The 20,100-nt window shown below is 31.6% G+C and overlaps 1 protein-coding gene across 5 annotated transcripts in view; it reads left to right on the forward strand.

Moving 5' to 3' along the window:
• LOC146530119 (proton channel OtopLc-like) overlaps positions 1-20,100 on the forward strand; it is a 50,922-nt gene that overhangs the window by 15,645 nt on the left and 15,177 nt on the right. For 4 of the 5 annotated variants that reach the window (XM_085200497.1, XM_085200496.1, XM_085200498.1 and 1 more), the window contains exons 3-6: positions 9,439-9,681; positions 12,659-12,811; positions 18,562-18,679; positions 18,985-19,093. In XM_085200497.1, the coding sequence (XP_085056623.1) occupies positions 9,439-9,681; positions 12,659-12,811; positions 18,562-18,679; positions 18,985-19,093 (623 nt within the window). Of the gene's footprint in view, positions 1-833; positions 1,024-9,438; positions 9,682-12,658; positions 12,812-18,561; positions 18,680-18,984; positions 19,094-20,100 lie in introns of those variants that run through there. The other variant, XM_085200500.1, reaches the window with a different exon arrangement.

Raw genomic sequence — 20,100 nt, forward strand, 5'->3', positions numbered from 1 at the left:
GTATATTTGTAACATTTTTTATGCTATTAATAACTAACGTTTCCGAAATATATCCAGAATTATGAATAACAATAAACGTTTGTATTGTATGAAATAGTTAATTTTGACAGCTTTATTGTATCGAAAAGTTAAAAATTTGTATTATCTTTAACCTTAATTTAATTGTTTCTTAAAACAATAGTATATTATTATACAAAAAAATATAAGTTTTAGCATAATATCTGATGTGACTTGTCAAAAGGTGATTGAAAAATTTTACATTGACGAGGAAAAAAATATTAAATTTAAAGTTTTATTACACGACCGTGGTCACATTGTCTGCTGCGTGATCGACAATATCCGCATCCGTAACCATCCGACCCCTGCGTCCCTCAATTACAGCTCTTGCGCAAAATACCCTTCATAATGACCGAATAATGAGATCTCACTCAGACAGAAATAAATATGTTCGTAGTTCACATTCCAAGCTGCTGCTGACAGTAAAATGTTCTACCGCAACGACTTTATAATATTTTTACTGAGACGTGCTTGACAGACATTAATTATTTTGCATTTTCCTTCTACTGACAAAAGTATACAATGTCCTTATAAAACTTAGAACATTAAATTAAAAAATATTTCTTTTATAAACAAAATAGATTAAATATCAAAATGACGTCAAGTACGTGTGGAGTTCCCATGTCTGACAGTTCAACAACGTTTGATACTATTAATAATCTATTTATACAATAATATGATTGGAGAGCTTGTGTCCTGTCCCGCCCTCATGTTTGCAATAATGGCAGGACGAAATTACTGCAATCGAGCTGGGTATCATCGAATTAGATCCCTCGCGTCGCGGACGTCTCATTCAGTGTAGTGGTTCGCGGCGACCTGCGCGTTGCACTTCGAACTTACAATGATTTGACACAATCCTTCTAATGATGTACCAACTGGAAATCAAGGACTGGAATCATTAGGAACCATGAAAATAACAGAATCTCTAACCAATGGGCCGGAAACGAATCCAGATGTTAAACAAAGGTAATGATTTTCTGAAAAGTTAGAATTTAATACGTATACTATATTCTACATGTTTGCATATTTAGTAACACAATTTTTATATAATATTTATCTTACTTAACTAAACCTTACCCATTTAATCATTTGAAACCCTTAATAGTTTTAATTAATATTATATTGTCAATTTAGAAAAACGAAACCTCTATCAGTTTATGTCGCGTATGGTAATGTGATGAATATTTTAAATGAAGGAATCGACAAGGTGTGAAAGAAGGATGTAGCTATCGACGGTGTACCCTTCGCCCTACTTCCTGGTATATTTGTTTCAATGTTGTAAACGTCGACTCGTCCTAAATACCCGAGGTCGTCGACCGGCTACCCCGCAGCTACCCCGCGGCTACCCCGGCCCAGGGAACGTCCACTGACAAGGGTGCCTGACGATTAATTTTAAAATGCAATACAATGAGGATATCTCACGCAACCGTGCTAATGAAATATCAACCCGACCGTTTGTCGTGTTGACATGTGTTAAAGAGAGTTGGAGCCAAACAATTTGTTCCTCATTTATTATAATTTATGAGCCCTTATAGTTTGTAATTTAATAAAATTAATATAATAATGTCGATAAAAGTGTACTTTTCAAATAATAGTAATTTGTATTATAAATATTACATTAAAAATTTAATTTTGTAGTGTACAAGTACGAATAATGTTTCATAATTCTAGCCTACTTTGCAAGAAAAAAAAAAACAACAGCATTCGCGTAAGAGGTCGTTTCTTATTCTTCTCATACAAACATTTCTTGGAGTGTCTTGACAAAAAAATCTTTATGAAACGGAAAACTGCGAACTGAGGGAATGTTCGCGCGGCACTGAAATACTCTAGCTTTTTGTTATGTTTTCTATTTAAGCGTAAAGTACTTAGACTAACTGACTTTAAAATTAAAGTGTTTATTATATTAAACGTTCGCAAGCAGCAGTTTGTGAACCAATTTGATGATTCATTTGAGCTAAGTAATTACTCGGAAGATTTTATAATTTAGTTCTAACAAATAAGATTGTGTTATGTTTTACTGAGATTCGTTTAAATGAGAATATTCTATAAATTTAGTAAGAAAATCCCGTACTGTATTGTATGCATTATATATTTGGAAAAGAAAAAGGAAACGAAAAATATGATAAAAAATTATGATTCATTTTTTGTCTAGATGGTACTATGCCACGTTTTTCTAGATATTGGTATACAAAATAAACACTAATATTTATTATATTAATAATATACTTACAAATTTATGTGACAAAAGACTGCAATAAAATTTTTATAGTTCACTTTTTGTATCGCGCTCTTTACTCCCAGATATGAGATTTCTCATATGATAAATGTCGTAGGTACGTCTCGCTTTTCTTCATACCATTTTCCATGTAAAGTATTCAATTTCTTTTATAACACAGTCTTGGTGGGATTGAGATATGACTCAGCACGATGATTTAAATATAAATGTCAAATTTAAAATAGACAAGTCCTCGGTTTAGTTAGTTATTAAATGGTGTTATGTTTCACTGTATTTTGTCTTTATTTCTTTGTAATTATGATTATTTTGTGCTAATATTATGATTTGATTTGATTTTAAATTTATTCGCTTTGGTTACAAGGCAACGCCCGGCGTTGAGTTCCACCACTCAACATGCAATGCCTCAAAATTTGGCGGAAAGTGGAGAACGGAGTATCTTAACTTCAGGTTCCCTTAGCCTACCCTGCTTTATGTCAGATGCAGCGTGAAGCTGAAAACAAATATGTCAGCAGCTGATCATAATCTAGCAATAAATCACTACATTCTCTGCTTAAAAATAAAAATTGGGAAATTTCGTGAAAGTAAATCTCTCATTCTATTTGTCAGTAGAACATAGATTGTTAAGTTGTCAAATCAGATGAAGGGTGAACAGAGAAGGCAGAATATTCGAAGGGATCACTGAACAATGTAAGCGTGACCGCGTGCACGGGGCTCCATAAACATATGCGGCTGTGGTATCGACCGCACGGCGTGTAACGAAATACGTTAGCTACTAATCGGTATTTATAACAGTAGAAGTGTGTGGTTACTTTATTAAATAAATATTTTTTTAGTTCAGCTCTTTAGTCTCTGTATGGCGTTTTGAACGTGCCAGTTCAGCACAAAGTCACTTCACTAGTGTCATGTTATATGTAGAGAGCACGAATAAATATTTTTCAATTCAAATTCAAAATATTCTTTATTCAAATAGACTTATAAGCACTTTTGAATCGTCGAATGAACATATAAACCAAAAGCTACCGGTTCGGAAGGCAGTTCTGCTGAGAAGAGCTGGCAAGAAACTCAACAGTTGCTCTTTTCAAAGTCAATGGTACAATTTATTACATTAGCTGGCAACTATCTTGCATCACATTCAATAGACATTAATTCCATACATATTTATCCTCTAAATATCCAATATCACGTTTAGGCGATATGATATTTTATAGTGTAGTAGTGTAATGTGATATACTTGTATTCTTAGTTATATGCATAAAATATTCGCAGTTAGAAGTTTATAAACCATCAACCACTAATTTATAAACCAAACTACCCAAACTACCAGTATATAATATATTTACGAAAGTAAAATATACGACAAAATTTGTGTACTTTCTGTCATTTCGAAGCATATTTTTTATTATATAAGCTTGCATTAGATTACACTAATAAATAAATTTATTCTTTTTAAAATTATCACTTTTAGGGGGATGAAGAATTTAAAAGTTGAAAACTCGTTACCCGTAATACAATAAAAATTTAGGCAAAGACCAAAGTGTTTTTCAAAACATTTTTATAATAATTTTAACTTCAATAACAAACGTGATTAATTAAAACTTTTAAGGAAGAAAACATAAAACATAAATATATCAGTTTTCATCACTCTTTTTTATAATATTCTACAAATAATTATACAAATAGTATAATATAACGTTGTCATAAAAATATGCGTATTATATTATAACATAAGAAAGAACTCTAGATTACACTGGCACAGTGTGTGTGAGACTTGATTAATGTATGGCATAATAGAGATGCATGTGGTTTCTGCGGTGTCCAACAGAACAATAAACAACACTGTCATGTAATACGGAGACGTACGTATACTCGTGTACATACGACGACGTTAGTTTTGTTTTCATTTTATATTCTTGCATAATAATATGAAAAATGTTATTATGCAATAAACACTAACATTAAGAGTGTTTGTTCACTTATTTTTGTAAAATGTTTATTCTTTGTATATATATTATTTCTATTTTGTTAGAACCTCATATTTAAATTGTAAGGTCGATTTCAGAAACTCGTGTTGAAGTGTATTGAAACCACAATGAAACCACAATATTATTAAAAGGTTTCCTTCATCTAGTCCTCCATATACGAATTATTTTCTATAAAATCACATAGTTGGGCATTCCCTACATTTGGAGAAAAATGCTTTTACTGACTGCATTGTTACTATTTATTATGTATTCTAGTATAATTTCAATACACACATTACAATACATTTGCACAAATTCAATATTGTTCATATTGATAATTATTTTCAACAACCCATGTAAATCACTCCAAATATTTCATTGTTTATTCCAAAAAAGTCATGAGATTTCATTTTACGATGCAACTTTTATAGTGTTAATAATAAATGCATAGTCTATTAGCTCTAGCTTTTGAGCTTTAACCCTAGAGAATGAGCTTCTAACTGATTCCTTTATCTTTTTCCCCTATATAAAAGCACAAAAACTACGTTCAGCGTAAAAACTCAGTTACTACAGACGCCCATTGATCACTGGGCGGGCGGCCAACGGATCCAACGAAAGCGAACGCTACGAAACTGTCTACGTTACACAACTATACTATAAAACCGTATTGGTGGAATATTGTGACGTAGAATATACTATATTTCTATAAATTTAAAGTTGAAAATACAATAGCAAATATAAGAACTTACGATCACAATCGAGTAAGTTTGTGTAGTATCGTACGCTACGAGTACATTGAGTATATCACCGATAATATTTATACTGGCGCTCAAAGATTAGTCACATTTTAGAGGTGAAAGTGGTTTGGCGGAATGAAATTAGATTGGGAGGAATGTTTTGGCAGCGTCTGCAGATCTTGTTGCTTTGCTGTCTTTGTTTGATTACGTTGTTGTTTACGTTCTGAACAAGAAACAGAATTTCCGGTTATTACTTACGTATATCAAATAAAAGCTTGATGTTTTATTTCGATTTAAGTTTAATATAACTTTTAATGAATATAATAAACGAATCTCTTGAATAAATTATTAATATGCTTATATTTTTACATATTTGCATTAAATGATATTTTGTTACGTTTTTCCAAATAAATATAAATTAATTATAATCTTTGCTTAGTACTCGTTATTTGGGTTCCGTAGCTATTACAGTTAGCGAGAGAAAGCTCTTTCAATCCTTTGTCTCCTCAACATGTAAATGAAGCGATAGCACATAAAATTCAAGCTCGGGTAAACGTTAGATTCGTACTTTACCTTTTAATTTAGAATTGAAGCCGTCATGGCGCAGGGGCATAAGGTTGTGATTGTAGCGCGACGGTTGTTGGTTCGATTCCCACTCTAGGGAATGAATTATTTATTAATATTTTAATTTCTACACTCTGGCACCAAAGACAAAGCCCGGCGTTGAGTTCCGCCACTCAACACGCAATGCCTCGAAAAAATTTGTGGAAAGTGGGGAAAATTATTATTAAAATGTTAAGAGTACGAGTACGCATCTTAAAATCTGTTTTGATTATTTTACTTCAGAAAATCTATGTAATAGTAGAGTTTATGACTAATAACAGTTAATTTAATTTTACGAACTCGGCGTTTAGAACGTTTTAAGTGACTATTGTTTGTTCTGAAGTTGAAGGCACGAAGGAGGCTTTTGTTGCTTGTAGATAATAATATAACTTTGCTTTCATATTCAAATAAGATGCTAGGTTTAATACATTTAATGGATGTATTTTAATAATATTAAGATGTGATTTACAGACAGTAGGGAACGGGTTTCCCAGGCTCCATCTCCATCTCTCGCCCTGCTAAAAAATCTACAAACCAGCCATTCAAATTATGTTTATGAGTGATTAAAATACAGCTAAAATTATTAAATTTGCAATAACCATATTAAAATACACTAAAATTGAACATTACTTTCATTCAATTATTTTAGTTATTATAAAATTTTTCACAATTGACTGTAGCTGCAAATTTCTATTATAGTGTACCTTTTCAATGCTATATCAGCATATAAAAGAATACCATTATAATACTGTTCTCAATATTCCATATGTTAGGTGCAAGTACTGAGCAATAACCAATATGCCTTGAGGATAGCAGTTCTAGAGAGGATAGTGTGGTGAAGCTTGATTAAAATAAACGTACCATGTAATCCCACGTAAACCGTTTACGCGGGAAGCGACACAGGAAATCAAACGCTGCCATATTGGATGCGGAAATGGCGCGCTCGTCGCTGGCTGTTATTCGATTTCGTCTAGAAATGAATTTTATTTTGACGTGCCGCATCATTTAATTAAACGCCATTTTGGTTGAGGTATTTTTGAACTGATTGTTTTTTTTTGTTATTGTCACAAATTGATTGCGCTTTTAATTTAATTTTATAAGTTTACTTACTTTTATAAATGTATTGTCTATGTTGATGAATATAGATTATAAATAGAATTCAAATGCAATAAACCTTCAAATTTTTATATTTATATAATAAAGAGATTGTATTAATGTAGACGATGCGAACTTAAGATTACTTTAATAGACTTCCTTAGATTATATTCAGAAAGCATATTAGACGAATGAAATATCGACAAGACGACTGTTCAAATAGCGATCCTTTTGTTTCCGTAAATGAGAGATTATGGAACAAAGGCGTCATCGGCATTGTCTTTGCCGTCATCAATATGAATTATTCTCTTTATTAATGTGACCTCATAACAGGCGGAAAATGAATTAGAATTAAGTCTGACCCAATAGTATTTTTGATTACCATATAATATTAGGACCAGCTTATTTTTAATAGAGATTACATAAAAGAACGTGTTATATTATAACATAACAAAGAACTATTTATATGTAACGAATAAGTTAATAAAAAAAACACTTCAAACAAAGTTATTTTCATGTGATGAAAAATTATAGACTACGCTATACTATACAATACATCTTACTAAGTACAAAATCATAATGTTAGCGAACTTGCAAGTAGAATATTAAGTAGTTAGAAGTTCAGCAACTGAAAGCGAAGTTTGTCTACGTGCACGGACACCGTTCGTAGCTAAAGTCAGCATTTTCCTCACGTCCTTCCATATCCACAGACGCCAATAAATCACATTATTATTTGTATAGCACCAATTCAACCTTATAACAGAGAGCGTACGTGATTCCTGACCAGATATACTCGTGTGTTATCGTTTTAAAATTAAATTAAATCCAATCAGCTTCACGTTGAATCCCGCACACAGCATGGTAGGCAGAGGGAATCTAGTGTTAAGGCACTCCATTTTGCACTTTCTGCCGAATTCTGGAGGCATTGTGTGTTGTTATTGATTTTTTAACAAAAACTTAATTTATATTAATTATTAATAATCTCTTTCAAGGGTTTTTACCCTATTAATGGATATGGATAACGGATTTTTATGTTTCTTAAAATACCCTTTATTTTAAGAAATATAAAAATCCATTTACTAAAATCACCCAATACCTATACGTTCAATTTAAAAAATAATATAATTGATTTGAAATATACCAATATACTTCAAAGCTTAGATTTATGTTATCCAACATGGAAATGGGGTTTTTAAATTGTGCTTCCACGGAATTTATAAAGGTTTAGACAGCTCTATTAAAATCGAGCGCTGAACGTAATACGTCTTAGATTGATAGATGTGCAATCTCAATTCTTTCCCGTCATTTTATTCAAGTTTTTGATATCTATTGAAGTTAGGAGATTTGGAAAATATTACTATAATTTATTTTGTAATGAATTATATTTTACTCGCCTTTATCGTATACAAGCGGCCCGTCCGCGGCTTCGCCAGCGTGAACTACGTTATTATTAATTTCTGTCTCCGTGAGTAATTACGTCCTATAAGTGACGTCCATGCAAAATTTGAGACTCCGAGTATTTGTAGTAACGAAGTTTCATACAAACTTTCAACCCCAAAAACAACCCCTTAGAAGTCGAATATTGCAAATTCCCGTCTTAGCGAGCACCTACGTCCTATAAATAACTCCTATGCAAAATTTGAGATTCCTAGCATTTGTAGTTTCTGAGATTTTGTGATGAGTGAGTGACCTTTCGATTTTATATATATAGATTACTAGCGGACGCGCGCAGCTTCGCTTGCTTATTGCTTAGGGGTGAATTCTAATAAACTTTGAAACACGTGTTCAATAAAATATTTTTAAGAGTCTCAATTTCAAATTTTATAAAAATCAGTGGTGATTTAAAGATTTTTCTATATAAACTTTCAACCCCTTATTTACACCCCTAGGGGATAAATTAAAATAAACCATGAAACATGTGTTCAATTAAATACTTTTAAGAGTCTGAATTTCAAATTTTATAAAAATTGGTGCCGATTTAAAAAAAATTCTATACAAACTTTCAACCCCTTATTTGCACCCTTAGGGGGAGAATTCTAGAAAACGATGAAACACGTGTTCAATTAAATACTTTTAAAAATCTAAATTTCAAATTTTATAAAAATAGGTGCCGATTTAATTTTTTTTCCATACAAACTTTGAACCCCTATTTCACCCCTTTAGGGTAAAAATTTTTCAAAATCCCTTCTTAGTGGATGTCCAGATTACGAAAGTAAATATCTGTCCAAATTTCACGTTCCTACGCACAGCGGTTACGGCTGTGCGTGCGTCTTACCTCAGTCAGTGAGGACAAGTCCTTTTATATATATAGACTACCACAAGATTTCAATGTCCACCAGGTATTCTGTGGACTAGTAAAAGTTTCTTTGTAGGAAAGGACTTTGCAATTAAAGGAGTAAGCAACTTTAAATACAGAGAACTTTTAATGGGAAACTTTAGCCTTACTTAAGGAAAGCGATATTTCTTCGTTAAAACGTAAACTATGCATTCTTGATAAAAGTACCTGCTCTGTTGAAATAAAAGCAGGTTCAAGCAGAAAAAGCAATTAGCGCGGCGCTTGATCCTTTTTTAAAGTTGAATTTAAAAGTAACTCTAACTTTCAATTATTTTTTAATTATATTTAATATTTTTTTATTGTATACAGCAATGTGTAATTTTTTTAATTTATTTTACGTACACATATAGCATAGAAATAGGAAAAAATACACGTTTAAATCAGCCAAACTTACATTCTAAACTTTTGTTACAGTTGTTATTCAATACCAACAAACAATATGTCAGGCGGTTCCCATGTATCGAGAGGTACATTTGGTGTGGACTCCGAGATATCTGGAAGTAGCGCTCCGCCCCTTCCAAGCCCTGCGTCGCCGGGGGCTGCGCTAGTGTCACCGGAGACTTTGAGTAGGCATAGCAGCCCCCCGCCTATACCGGCCCACCCTCATCCTGCACCATCATGCTCGTCCCATCGCGTTCACTTGGAGTCACCGATGAGGTAATGTTGATTTATGAAATAGTAATTAAAAAATATTTTTCATTTACTACGTAATTATAAAACAAAAATAATGTTTTTTTATGAAACTGTGTACTTTCATAACCATTCTAATTTTATTTTACAATCGATTACCAATATCTAATATAATAAGCCTGTAGATGATTAATTTACTTCGAAGGCTTATTTTTTTCAAGAAATGGCTTATTTCCTAAAATTTCGTTAAGAATCAAGCTTTCCTTAAATTTATTAATAGAACCTTAAAGCTTTCTGTCTTATGATTTTAAAGGTCAAAGTATAGGATTATATATATCTCGTAATAGGTATACGCGTAGTTTTAGCTTCATTGTGGTGTAAATTTGTGAATTTGTATAGCAAAGTTTACCTTGGCCCTATAACGATGCTGGCGTAAAGTCCTGTGAAACAAACTTTCGTTTGCGCGTTCAAACTTTGATTCACCCCTCACACTACAAGGTAAAATTGTTTTTACTATAGGTACCTACACTATATAAGAATAAGTATACACAGATCCGTAGTAAAGTTTTATGTTATTTTAGAGTTCCGTATCCAAAGGGTATAACGGGATGTCTGTCTGTCTGACAATCACCCGGCTGTATCTCATAAAATATATTTTATTTCTGATCCCGCGATGAAAACAAATTCTAATAAACAAACTAAAATACATATTTAAGGGGGCTCCCATATAATAAATGTGATTTTTTGCCGTTTTTATAGATGGTTCGTGCGCGACTCTAATTCATATTTGACTGGTTTTTATGGACCTCTGGATAAGATACCTCTTGTAACATAGAATGTTTATATTAATAATATTAATAATTCTGAAAATGAAATCAAAAATCAAAACAGAGTAAATAAACATTTCCTTTGTCTAGTTCCATTTATTTTCTATTCCTAATATAATATTCAGCAGGATTACGACTGGAGTGTATCAGATTCCCATAATATCCAGACAGGAGGAAACGGCGGGCAGTAAATTACAGCCGTGGTCTAGGTTTCACTAAGCAGTTCTGCCATTCTAATGGGTTCATAAATCAATAGTTTGTACTAGCTAAGGTTTTATATGTTTCTATACGATATTTGTAAACAATATTGTGCTTTCAGTAAGTATACATTAAATGTTTAAGGAGAAGCTAAAGAGAGAAAAATAAAAATAATAGAAATATTTTATTTTTTAGTTTTCTAGTAAGAGCACCATTTGTATGTAAGCTACTAATGGGAATAAGCGATAGCCGACTGACTTTATTTTTAAACCGAAACTGCATTTGAAAGATTTTTGAGGCCTATAATTATAAACGGAAGTTTTTTTAACCTTAGCACAAGGTATTAAATATCCAATTTTCATAATTTAGGATTAGAAATGCATTGCTGTTAAAATTTTATAGCGAGAAGTCGACATGTAAAAGTAATTCATGGTTTTAGCATTAAAGTTATCACGTTTTAGACGGATTATTTACTATTGTCATTGGTAGGTACTATCGTAGAATGTCAGGAACATTTTACGATATTATATTCTTAAAAGTAATAGAGCTATAAATTACGCTGTCAATAATTGAGGTAATATAATTTAAGCAAGCACGGAATATTTATGATAGAAAATTCATTTTGTCTTATTTATGCAAATGGTAGTGTATACACGTACAGAGAAAAAACATATTTATGTATATTTGTAACTATAAGAATATAAATAGAATTATATGAGATAGAAAAGCATGTTGTATGTTAGAATATCAATGCAAGAATCTTTGAATCTTGAATATATATACGTAATGAAGTATTACGAATGATAGATTCAAGATTTTGTATAAATCATATATTTCAATCAAATTTCTTTACTTTATATGCATTATAAAGTAGCTATAATTATACTTTGTATTATAAAGTAGCTATAATTATATGCCATTTATTTTTGTTTTTGTTTCCATAACGAATGTATGAAGTGTTATGGAAGAGCGGGGCCTCCTGTTACAAGTACTAGTATTACACTAGTTAATTACTAGGTTTTTCTCATTACTTTCTATGTACCTATATAATATGTAAAACTGAAATAATTTTTTTTTTATTTTTTTCAATATTTTTTTTATATGCAATTTTACCTACTGTGCAGATTATAAGACGGTGTTGTCTTGTAACAATTAAAGAGTAAAAAAATATAGTTATACAATAATACCTAAGGAAAAACAAAAGGCTTTTTCTCATAGAATTTTAGCCAACTGGACTGTAGTATAACACGGAGATTTACGGAGCTAATGTCGTAACTCACGTCGGCTCTGCTCGAGTGCTCGCCCGATCGGTTTTGTTTTGACATGTGCCCGATTTGCGGTATTTTTAGCTTTTCCTTTTCATTTTGTACAAGAACCGTAATTAATTTAGCTGCTTCTTACTTAACTGAACTTGTTCTGTTTATAATAAATCATGCGTATGCTAAAATTAGGGGAATTTGGTATTATTTATATGTTTTTTTTGATATCGAAAAAATAAAATTATATAAAACTAAACAAAGTTATATTAAAATTTATATATGAAAGTATAAAAGGAAGGTATATAATACAGTGATTACTTTTTTCAAAAGCGATAAATTAACCAAAAATTGCAACCTGCAAATATTGTTCCAAGAGACGTACGCATGTATGCGTATTAATGTAATTGCGGAAACGTGCAAAATTCCAAAAACAAAAGCCCAAGGACTGGATGGCCAAATATAATAAATATTTTTGGTAATTATAACAATTGTACAAAATTTTGCATATTTCTTACAAAATGTCAAGGAATATGACTAAGATGAATGATTTATTATGCATCTAGAATTCGGCAGAAGAACGGAGTGTCTTAACACTAGGTTACCTCTGCCTACCCTGCTGTATGCGGTATACAGCGTGAAGCTAAAATAAAAAACAACAGCGCTCCAATATGCTAAATTGTGGTTTATTTAAGAAATATAGCATCTTGCCTTGCTTCACAGGTTATCCAGCCCGCCGTCAATGACACTGGGCGCGTCACTGTCTCTACAGCCGGTGCTGTACGGGCCAGGGAGCGGGTCCCAGCCGCCTCTGCCCCCGACCAGGCACCCGTCACGGCCGTCCGCGTCTATACAGAACATGCATATTATTAGTGCGTAAGTATTCTTCTATCTGTAATCAATATTAATTGATAATATTTCAGTCGTTATAATTTTTGTTACATATAAGAACATTAGTATAAAATTAAATGAAATCTTGGTTAACTATAAAACAGGTTTATTAAATACAAATACAAAATATTTGTGACTTAAACGCGACTGGTTGTGGGTTCTTTCGACTATTAAGATTTTTGACCCCCCTATTTTTCATTTCTTTTTAATGATGTTAGGTATTTGTATAAATAAAGATTTGATTGAAATTAAAACGTACTAAAAAAATTCAAATTTATTCTGCATATTTATTATTTACTGTTATCCGTATGAATGTCAAAAGGATTTATACTGACCGTTGGTTACAGTATGAGGTAAAGTATCACAAATAGGGTTGCATAGATATTTGCATATAAATATTATTGACAAATTGCATGTTTTATGCAGGCTGTTGAGTCCATTGTACAATTATAATTAGGTATTTACATAAATTGTAAATTGTTGCCCCGGAAGCTGTTGACGATTTTCGAAAGACTACAGATAGTTCCAACAATATTATTAATTTCAATTCATTACGTTATTAATTATATACCCATACTCTCATATAGGTATCAAACAAGTTATTTATTTATTTTATTATTTTAGTCTGTTTTTACAAGCTTTTATTTAGGTTAATAATCAAATGTTGCAAGCTAAATTTCACCCACTTGCCAATGTCCGTTTGAGCTGAAATTTGTTTAATTTAAAGACGCTTAGATTACAACTTGGTCGACTCCATACCGTATTTCGTTTAATCAGACAAGAATATGAATATTAAAATAATAAATTAAAATATTTTTATTTACAGTAAAACATCTATTACTTTAAATTTGTAAATTAAATTAATCAGTTTTCTCAATAACATTAATTGAATCTTTCACGCAGTTAAATGGATAGTTTAGGCACAAACGGCACATAACGAACCTGAGGCTAAGGAAAGCAATTTGTCTGATATGTATGCGCATAATTTGGTTCTTCGCTACCAACTGCAAATGTGAGCCGTATAAATGAAATATTTGCGGACGATCAAATGTTACCCTCGTAAAAGGATATTTTTATTGAAACCCGTTTTCCTACATTTATTCGGAAGTCTTACATGGCACAATTTGGTAATACTTGCCTTTTACATAAGTCAACCTAGTCTAGCATTGTTGTAACAAATGGTTTAAATAAAAGATAATAAATATAAAACAAGAGCTCGACGGCATGTGGGCCTATGGTAGATTTATGACTCCGAGAGAAAGTTCTATAAAAGCATTACGAGAACCCTGCTGCACATGTTGGGGCACATGAACATTTGGATGTCGATGACAATAGGCTCGCTGATTTCCGACTTCCAGGGAATTTCATATAATAACTCCATGAGAAACAAAGCATCGTGGGAAACGAGCCAAAAGGGTGGGGACACCCGAATTTGTATTAAAGCCGACCAACCTTAAGGATAAGGCGATTCCACTACCAGCACTCTTATAGTTAAGAACTAGTTTTAATAATAATTGTATTTTATTTTAATAAAATAGTTTTTAAATACAAAGTTTAAGATATTTTTACTCATATATGTACTTTACTATCAATAAGTAGATGAGTTTTTGGATAGGTTTTTTAAATTAATATTTTAGACCACTCACTAAATTAACAAAACTGTAATTTATTTAAAAGATATATGGATATTATGTTTATATCTATTAAGCTTATTTGTTTACTCTAGATTATTTTTTGTTTATAACTGCAAGCTCACCGACGATTTGATCAGTTTCATCCACTAGACTGAATGCATTAAAATCTGTAGCAGACAGGCTGTCCCGTCATTAATAATAAATTACGAAACATTATAATTCATATAGTCTGTGCTCTGAATGAAACGTATCCTTAAATACGCCACCCATACAGTGAGATGTCATTTATTACAACACAGGCTTTTAAAGTCACTTAGTATCACTTGGTTAGTCATTAAATAAAACCTCATTTTATATTATTTAAAAGTTAAGATTTATTTTTACTTTATATCACGTGGTGGACTTTTCACAAAAAGAAAATAAGCTATAGTGTAAATAAATAAAAAATAAATTAGCTTCACGGTGTATCCCGCACACAGCAGGGTAGGCAGAGGGAATCTAGTATTAAAACACTCTATTCCCAACTCTAAAACTATATTATATAGAAATAGTTAAGATAACAACACTATTTACACAAGACTGTCTAAATAGGATATTTCATCGATATAACGATATCATCTCTAGCCACACTAGAACAAGGTGAAGGAAATCGCATTTGCCCCGTGAATGCACTATGCTGAATGCTACTGAACGTCACAATACACTCGAGTGTTCGTACATTACGTACTAAATCTGGAGACTCCTGGCAGCAATAATAGTTGAAAAATAATACCAGCCATTACAAAGGAATGTAACATTTTACATGTAAAGTGAGCCTTAATTATTCTCTGCATGTGGAGGACTCTTTACTACTAGGATTGCAATTTTATGTTTTGAAAATAGTAATAGTAATAATATTTTAAAATGTTATAGTAAAAATCTAATAAATGAAATAAATACTTCATAGTCTGATTTTTGATTAATCAGATAATTCAAAACTTATTTGAACGTCCGAAATTTTTTTATTATAGAAAAGTCAATACTTGAAGTTAGCCTATTTTTCTTATAGTAGATATTTTCGTTAGAATATTTTAATTCTCGTTTTAGTCCTATATCCCTTTCATGGATGCGTCATTGCCAATATAGGAAACGTTGTCATGACGTCAGACTACTACGAAAATGTTATATGGAATATTAAAATAAATTGTGTGTTCGCTACTGGTATGCATTTTTATTTAAAAAATATATATTACGTACCTACTACGCAAAAGAAACCCCTGCTGTTGAAATTATTGAATTAGACGTTACCTACATATAAATACATTTTAAATATTCTCCCAACTGGGGTTAGAATCCACAAATATAATATTAAATCAGAATTAGAATCTTTACTACAAATCAAATGGAACTACATTGGCGCCATACACACTAATATATTATGGTATATGTAGTTTCTTAATCGAGAAGATGATGAATAAATTGATGAATCAGAGAAATATCCCACTAAAGTTCGAAAGCTCACAAATCATTCAAAACAGATAACTTCTCATGCGAAGTATTTTAAGCCCTCCCGCACTCGATTCGCAAACAAAATGTGAAGTGCCTAAATTCAACTGGGATCAGAAGTAGGGCGCATACGAATCTGAGGCCGTGTCATTTCGGACAGAGTCATGCTATATATATATATCGCTATAAACATATTTGGAAGTTACAATAGCTGTGGGGAGCCAATAACACACGGTTGCCATGGCTACGAGGCACGCAAGAGAGGGGTCCCTTTTCCCAGAGGGAGCGTTAAGGGTTTCCAGAAACCAGGCGAAAAGATACCTCAAGTTTGAACCGTTTTTGAATAACACTTTTGCAAGGAGATTGTAAAAGATAACTGCGAGAGGTCTAAGCAATTTGGTTGTCTATTATTTAGTATCTTTCAGTATATCGTTCTTAGTCGAATATGGTAGTGTGTTCAGAGCAAGCTTAATGGTAATTTGTGTGCGATATTCCTCTACCTATACCTCAATCTAACGAAGCTTAACCTGAATAATCATTTGGCTAAATACTAGAAATTATTGTTATTAATAATGCTTTTTTAAATTTTTAATGATTTTATCATTAAACATTGATTAATGATTAAATACATATACTTCTAAGAATATTTTGATTATTACAATCGCTACTCTAGATTCAGGGCAGTGGCAGCATGCTACTCAACACGTAAAATGTTGCCGAAATATAGTCGAAAATACATCTTTTATTTTCTTCTAAATTATAAAAGACGTAGAATATATCAAACAATGGCAAAAATAGCTTAGAAGATATTTATTCCTGCTTTTTTAACACGAAAACAATATTTCATATTGTAATATTACTGAGATTCCTTACCCCAGGAGTAATAAATAAACGCCTAATATTTTCTATCCCTACACTTGAGTATTTTCAACAACATATTGTTCGTTCTATTTCCAGTCACCCCTTAGTTTTGTATGAAAAAAGTCGATGTTTTAGATTCAACGTCTGTATTGAGGCAGGTATCATTGTTAGTTCCGTAATTGTCATATAGAAACGCTTTAGAAAGCCACCCTTTTTCACGCTATGATGAAAAGTCTCTGGAAATATATTGTGAACATTCATTATATTTTATACGTTCGTTATCTTTTTACAAAGTATATATTTACGTGACGTATGTACGTAAATGTCATTCTTATTTGTTTATATTTTATTTTAAAAATCAAGTCAAATCAGCGAAATATAAATTTAAATAAATATTTCTTCTCTTTGAGTGCACCCACCCAACCGATGAACCCACAACCAGTTGGTTCTACAGTCACACTTTGTGCCTTTGCGTCACGACTGCCTCGTAAATATTGATAATGCATTTATTTCTACTAATATTAAAAAAATAACCCTTAAGACTGCTGAAATAATAAGGAACAAAAGCCATAACTTTTCTCACTTCGCGTATAATAGTCCCCCGATGAGCTGATGTTTATAAGCCTTTTGGGGACCTGTATATTATTTTAAGTAGAGCGAAATTATATTTATTACGTTCTATATGATACGTGATTTTCGTACTGAATATTTGTGTCAGTTTTTTTTTTTACTTCTTTCAATCTAAACATCTTATATTTATCAGCTTCCACAATATCTCGCATATAGAAGGGTAGACAGAGGGAACCTAATGTTAAGTCACTCCTTTCTCCACTTTCCAGAAAATCTGATATATTTGTAGTCAATGGAATGATTGTTTAATCATACATTTTTTTTTCTTTTTAGTATAAAATGTCGCTTTTAAAGCTCGTTCGCTAAACCTATCCTGCAAAAGCTCTACGATTTTCAATAATATTGTGTAGAAAATTCAGAAGCACGCTTATTTGTCCATCCTTTTATGTAAATTTTTGTAGGAGCTTCAAGAATAATCGGTATACATTATGTACTAGAACGTGGGCTATCGCTTTCTTAGTATCTTTTGCTTTGCTTAACCAATTAAAAATCTTAGCAAGTACTTAGTACGTTAAATTACGTAAACAGTCGATGTGTTGTATTATAGCTTTTTAACCAACAACTTTGGAAAACTTATTATAATCTAATTTTATATTACGACTAGCGGGCGCGCGCAGCTTCGCCTGCTTATTACTTATTCTAATAAACCATGAAACATATGTTCAATGAAATATTTTAAAGAGTCTCAATTTAAAATTTTATAAAAATCAGTAGTGATTTAAGGATTTTTCCATACAAAATTTCAACCCCTTATTTGCACCTTAAGGGGAGAATTCTAAAAAATGATGAAACACGTGTTCCATGAAATATTTTTAAGAGTCTGAATTTCAAATTTCATAAAAATCGGTGCAGATTTACATTTTTTTCCATACAAACTTTCAACCCCTATTTCACCCCTTTAGGGCTAAAATTTTTCAAAATCCTTTTTTAATGGATGTCCAAATTACGAAGGTAAACATCTGTTCAAATTTCACGTTTCTACGCACAGCGGTTACGGCTGTGCGTGCGTCTTACCTCAGTCAGCGAGGACAAGTCCTTTTATATATATAGATAATGGAAAAAGTTGTAAAAACACTATATATTTTATTTCTAAATCTTTTAAACTCAACTAAACTTTGTTGGCAGAGGTGATGCCCTAGCCACCACTTTGTCAGCGTTATATGGAAAACTTCTTGTTGTGATGGGTGTGGCGTTTCCTATGGCCGAAGTGATCTCTACGTACATTCCGCCGTCATTTTATGAGGTTAGTATTAGTTTATTTTATTAACATATTAAAATAAGGGAAATAAGCTATTAATATTTAATGTCCCATTGTATAAATATACAATGTATACATATATTCTGTATTAGTCCTATTTTTCATTTAAATATAATAGATATAAACCTAAACAGTTTTTTTATGTATAACATACAGAATATATAACAGTTTATATTCAGGGTTTCATATCAGTAACCATCTTGTTTACAGTTAGAGCTTAAAAAATACTATACATATTTAATTTAAATATTATTTTGAATTAAAAAAATAATATGTAATTTTGTCGGCAGGGTTTCTACCTATATTTGTATATAGGCAGCATGGTATTCCTTCTGTACATGTACGCGGCGCTCCTAAGAGACAGATCGCGCTCCGCAGCTGACACCACCGTCGTCGCTAGTGAGTTGCTTTGTTTCACGTTATTTTTAAATGTTTTCATATTTTTCGTGAGCCATATCACGTTTTATGTTGAAGTTTATTTCCGTTGTTAAAGCCAGACATTTTTTATCTTTAAAATATATACTTTTTGTTGCCCATGGTACAGCATGGCTGTTTTAAATATATATAATTTTTTTTTTATTATTGAACCATGAAAATGATATTATCAACTATTACTTTGTATAACAGATTACTATTTTAACATAAATTTTAGTTTATTCTTTAATAATTTGAAAATAATATAATATTTGTATTTTAAATACAAATATACAAATGTATTCTTGAAAATTAACCCAGTAGGCACTTCGTTCAGACGGCAAACATGTTAACGAGTGTTTGACTTGTTGTAGCGAGAGAATGAACTAAAGTCGTTTATTTGCGAGATGAGATTGTCTAAACAAACTTAAGATTGCTTCTGATTATTTTTATGTGCCATTATTTCATCGTACTAATGATTAACATAACTCTGGGATGACTTTTGTAATAATTGATAATATCTGTAATATCATTCATGTATATAAAGGATATATAAAGAATATATTTACTAAGTAGATACTAACCAATTTATATTATTATGTTTCTTTATGTAAACAAAAACAAACAACTAAACAACATAGCACCTATTTCATCATTCACCTATTAGTTATATGTTTTTTCAACATAATTATATGTATGTTAATTTTCTTCTTAAGCTTTATTAGGTATAGTGATTTTTACGTTTTAAAAGTGAAATTAAAACTCCAGTTCAGTATGCTATACGATTTTATACTCGAAGAAATGCGGTTTAAACTTTCAATGCGGGTCTACCTCTTGAGATTCCTTTACAAAGCCAATATTGATAACGTAAATTGGAATTGTTCAGGTGTGTTCTTTAGAAATTGCTATTCATTATATCGGGAAAAATCAGACATGGCAAAAGGATGAAGTTCGAAAAGGATAGGGAGATTTAAAAAAAAGCTAATAGAAAT

Source organism: Heliconius melpomene, chromosome 17, assembly GCF_056956725.1.
Source record: "Heliconius melpomene rosina isolate 202511_hmr_F chromosome 17, ASM5695672v1, whole genome shotgun sequence".
Lineage (NCBI taxonomy): Eukaryota > Metazoa > Arthropoda > Insecta > Lepidoptera > Nymphalidae > Heliconius > Heliconius melpomene.